Source organism: Cibotium barometz, chromosome 31 (genome assembly GCF_041138505.1).
Source record: "Cibotium barometz isolate CiBa-2024 chromosome 31, ASM4113850v1, whole genome shotgun sequence".
NCBI classification, from domain to species: domain Eukaryota; kingdom Viridiplantae; phylum Streptophyta; class Polypodiopsida; order Cyatheales; family Cibotiaceae; genus Cibotium; species Cibotium barometz.
The window spans coordinates 39,707,831-39,712,902 of NC_141076.1; the positions used below are offsets into that span (position 1 = coordinate 39,707,831).

At 39.8% G+C, this 5,072-nt stretch overlaps 1 protein-coding gene across 1 annotated transcript; it reads left to right on the forward strand.

Moving 5' to 3' along the window:
• Positions 1–2,721: 2,721 nt before the first annotated feature.
• Positions 2,722–4,522, forward strand: LOC147620853 (uncharacterized). The gene is made up of 3 exons (XM_086825360.1): positions 2,722–2,962; positions 3,070–3,228; positions 4,442–4,522. The coding sequence occupies exons 1-3, from the start codon at positions 2,747–2,749 to the stop codon at positions 4,520–4,522; spliced, it is 456 nt and encodes a 151-aa protein (XP_086681486.1). The 5' UTR covers positions 2,722–2,746.
• Positions 4,523–5,072: the final 550 nt, after the last annotated feature.

A 5,072-nucleotide genomic window follows, 5' to 3' on the forward strand; every position in this document is an offset into this window, starting at 1 on the left:
GTTTAAGGTTTAGGATTTAAGACTAATTATAATTGATGATATTGGATGCAGGCTATTATCAAACATGCTTCCAAAGGAAAATAGACTACCCACCTCAAGAGACATAGCGAGGCGCTATGTGACATCTCTTGGAGGACTGGATTATGATAAAATACATGCATGCGTCAATGATTGCATTCTCTTTCGTGGGACGCATAAGGAGGCTCTACATTGTCCCACTTGTGGTGAAGCAAGGTACAGAACAGATATGAAGAGTTTTGATGTACCTCGTAAAGTCTTGCGACATTTTCCTATAATTCCTCGCATCAAACACATGTTCAAGTGCAAATCCATAGCAGATCTCATGTCATGGCATTCCTCACATCGATCGGATGATGGCATGTGGAGAATTCCCGCAGACACTCCTGCTTGGAAGCATATTGAAGATGAGTGGCCCAGCTTTAAAACACAGCCCAGAAACTTGAGACTTGGCCTGGGTATGGATGGAGTGAATCCATTTGGTTTCAACAGCACCGCATACAGCGTGTGGCCAGTTGTGTTGGTGAATTACAACCTTCCACCATCAATGGTGATCAAGAAGGGACATCTTATGTTATCCCTTCTAATTCCAGGGAAACATAAAGTCAAGCATATGGATGTTTATCTTGAACCACTGATTGATGAGTTGGAGGAATTATGGAGAGGTGTTGCGGTGGTGGACATTAGTAGGCCTCCCTCCTCTCGACACTTCGACTTAAAAGCAGTGTTGATGTGGACAATGCATGACTTTCCAGGATACAGCGATTGTTCTGGTAAGAATTCTAATTACCTCCCTACTCTATTACTATTGGCTATATATATTAATTAGACGGTTTGACTTTATTATTCTAACTTTTATTTATATTTTAACAGGTTTGAAAACATCGGGTAAACATGCATGTCCTGTTTGTGGCCCTTCGTTAGTACATGAGTATGCTGATGGTTTGTGTAAGACTATATTCGATAATCATCATCGATTTCTCCCCTCAGATCATCCTAAATATGTTGCTAGTAAGAGTAACATTCCTCCACAAACACTTCGTGCAAAAGATTGGAAGCGTATTTGGGAGTCTACAACTATTCTTCCTCCACATGGCATGAACAGGTAAAGTGATGTTTTTTCAATCTTGTTTTGTGTAGTCTCTAATTGGATTAAAGGTCACATAGAGCAATCCCTTGTGTAGGTACTCCATTTTTTTCCGGCTGCCATATTGGACCCATCTTAAGATCAACCATCTTCTTGATCCCATGCACATCTTCAAGAATGTGGGATCTGGTATTTGGGAACATATTACTGGTAAACGAGACAATGTTAGCGTACGTGAGGACTTGCGGGTCGCAGGACGTATGCGTCAAGCTTGGCCACGAGAGGTGGGTGGGCACGTTCGTCTTCCGCCTGCACCATGGATTATATCAAAGAAAGAGGAGAAGCAGGTAAAGCAGGCCATCACCACTTTGCGTACTCCCACTGGATGCATGAGATCATTGAAGGGAGCCTTTACAACCACTAAGAAAAGAGGCGTTGAGCAACTATATGGGTTGAAGTCCCACGATTGGCACAAGATGCTTCAAGTAAGTGTTTTCCAAGTCTTGTACGTACGTTGAAATTAAATTTTGTAATGCCATAAACCATAAATGTGCTCTTATGTGCGCAGTTCATACTACCTACTAGCATCGACCATTGTGCAAATAAGAGTTTGAAAAAATGTATTTATAAGATGGGCGAGCTTGTGAGGTATGTAAAACCCATGCTCAGATCACCCTTCATTATACCTTGCAAAATGAACGTGCATGAGGTATAACGTACTATTTATTTATTTTTCAGATATGTTAGTTCCAAAGCAATTGATCCAGCCACGTTGGATGATGCGCGTGTTATGGCAGTGGAGGTGGTTTGTTTGGTAGAGGAGACTTTTCCGCGAACCATTCTCACAAGTCAACTACATCTCATTGTGCATTTAGTGGACGAAATTGCTTTATGTGGTACTGTGCATGCACGCTGGATGTTCTTCCTAGAGCGCTTCATGAAGACCTTAAAAGACTTTGTGAGGCAAAGTGCAAGGCCTGAAGGAAGCATGGCCGAGGGTTGGTTGATACAAGAGTCTCTTGTATATATTTCAGAATTTCTTGGTCAGGTGGACAGCTCTTTGCCACGACTATGGAGCAATGAAGAGGACTTGAGGATGACCTCTATTGTGCCTCAAGGAAAAGGACAGAGTAAAGTAATTGACAGAACATTGATTGATGATCTCAATTTCACTTGTATCCTTAATAGTGATGTGATGAGCAGATGGGTTACAAGATATGAGGATGCAAAGACAAAAAGGCAAGCAGAAAGAGCTCTCTTTCGAAGGCAACATGGCTCTCGGAAGGCGTACCCTAAGCATCTAGCAACACTTCCGAATGATATCCATGTTGATTGGTTGCATGAGGAAATGGAGAGAGCAGAGAGCGACGAGGGGCTGCATATCACGGCGGAAGAATGGGAGTATGCACGAGGATGCATGTCAAAGGTACATAGAACTAATGTTTTGCATTAGTTGTAAGTGATTTGCTTTTAATATTTATTCACATTGCTTACACAAATATTGCTTCTATTTTGGTCCAGTGCACTATGTTCAATGCTATATGGTGTGAAGGCAAGCATTTTCGAACACAAAGAATTGATGAAAAGAGAAATACACAAGATTGCGGTGTCATTAGTAGCTTTGAGGGAGCTAATGGAAAAATGGATGATTATTGTGGCATAATCCAAGACATATTTAGGCTTGACTTTCGTCGCTTCTTTGTGTATGTTTTGGATGTCAAATGGCAAATGAACGTGGTGGAAAAAGGGCCTGATGCAACGATAAAACGCCATGCAAGTGGATATGTAACTATTGACTCTACAAAGTTCTGGCAAACAAAGAAAGATAGGCTTGTATTGCCACAACAATGTGAGCAGGTATGCATTTTTTTACTAATGTGTTTCATGTACATATATATCTAAGCTCGCGTACCCCTTGACTTTTGATATGCTAATTAATTACTGTACTGTGTGTATTTGAGTAGGTTATCTATCTACCAATGGTGCATGACATCAAATGGTGGTACGTCATCCCTATTGCACCACGTTCCAAAGTGATGTATAATACATTCACTGATATGGAGCATATGGAGGATGTAACAAGCCGCAATGAAGATGATGTCGAACATGCCATTGAAGATGTTGTGATCGATGATCAAGAAATAAGAGATGATCATGATAATGAGGATGAGCATGCCATTTCTCATGATCATGAGAATGACCCTACCATTGAGGATGATGGTGATGTTGATGAGGATGATCAGGACATCGATACCATTATCAATGGAGTACAGAATATCGATAGTGGAATAAATTTAATCGTAGCCTTACCAATTGATCAAATGGATATTGATGTTGATCGTTTGGCAAGGATGGATCTTATTGAAGATGAGATCGAACCCTAACCAATCCGTCACTGTATGTTCTAAATTGATGACATTTCTATCATCTCATATGCATGATTTATTTTTGAATATATTTCATTGTTGTAAATGCATGTAGTGGGATTGTGTAATGATGTATACTGTAATGTACTATGAGATGGTTTAAGGAAAATAGTTTTTAATTTTGTAAAGGAATTCAGTTTTTCTTCAGTTTTTCTCTGCCATGCGTGTATTAATCCGTGTATAGTAGCGTGTATTTATCCGTGTATAATAGCGAGTATTACCCCGTGAATATTATCGTGTATAGATGCGTGTATATAAACGCGTTTATACACGCGTTGATAAATGCAAACATACACGCGAACTTAAATGCTAAAATACACGCGCCCGATTCTATTCAAATACAGGCGCGACCATACACGCGTTCGTAATTTATCGCGTGTATGAAACGCGTGTATGGCAGCATTGTCTTGTAGTGAGTGAGCCTATTCCAAAATAGAGATGTATTCATCCTCACAGACTCCTCATCTCATTACTCTTTATTTTCCTTGTTTGTAAAATTATCTTGATAGGGGACTTCCTTCTTAATAAGGCATCTTGCTTGATCCTTGTTGATCGACGTTTCGGTTGGTAGGCCATTAGCTAGGAAGTGCACAACTTTCTCTCCCTATTATGGATTCAAGCATAGTTGGAATAGGGGAGCATTTTTTAAGTCACCATCGATCCCTAGTGGAGGGTATCCATTAGGAATGAACGACATGTGGTTAGCTAGTACATGTTGGGAATCTTTACGTATAGTGTGACGGTAAAATTAAACTCTAACAAAATTAATAGCCATCTTATGATTTTGCCCATGGAGCAAGGCTTATTCACAAGGTAAAGAAGAGCTTGGTGGTCTACAAAAAAAATGAATTTAGTCCATGGCCAACCCTTCTCTTTGTATGGTGGTGTAATTTTTTTCTACTTCATTCAGTTGGCAACTAGCAAAGCTAACAGGGAAGTCCCTATTATATTCTCCAGGTTAAGCCAGTACATAACCAATTGTGAAAGTTGAAGCATCTATATGGATATGAAATATTATTTTCCAATTAGGGGATCTCAAAATAGGAGCTAATGCTTTCTTGAGGGTGTCATATGCTTGCTGGCATTCCTTTGTCCACTTCAAAACAACCAAGAGCCCATAAAAAAAGGGGATGAGCTATGTTGACATATATGAAGATGAAGCGTCAGTAAAATCACAAAAATTCCCTATAAATTGTTGGCCTTCCTTAAATTTTGTAGAGGGTGGAAACTCGAGAGAAGAGTCATACCTTACTGTCATCTATGGAGATTCCGTGTTCTAAGACAATGAGTCCCAAGATCACTCCATATGCTAGACCTAAAACTTGCATTTCAAAGGGTTAAGAGAGATCCTTTAGAGTCTACATCTTTCTAGCAATTGTCTCAAACACCATAGATGTTCTTTCCATGTAGAATTGACATAGAGGTCATTTCCATAAAGACTTTAAGGAATTTTTGTCGATACTCCTTGTAGGATATGTACATTAAGAGTTGGAAGGATCCCAAGACATTAGTCAAACCAAATGTCATGACATGGTATGCAT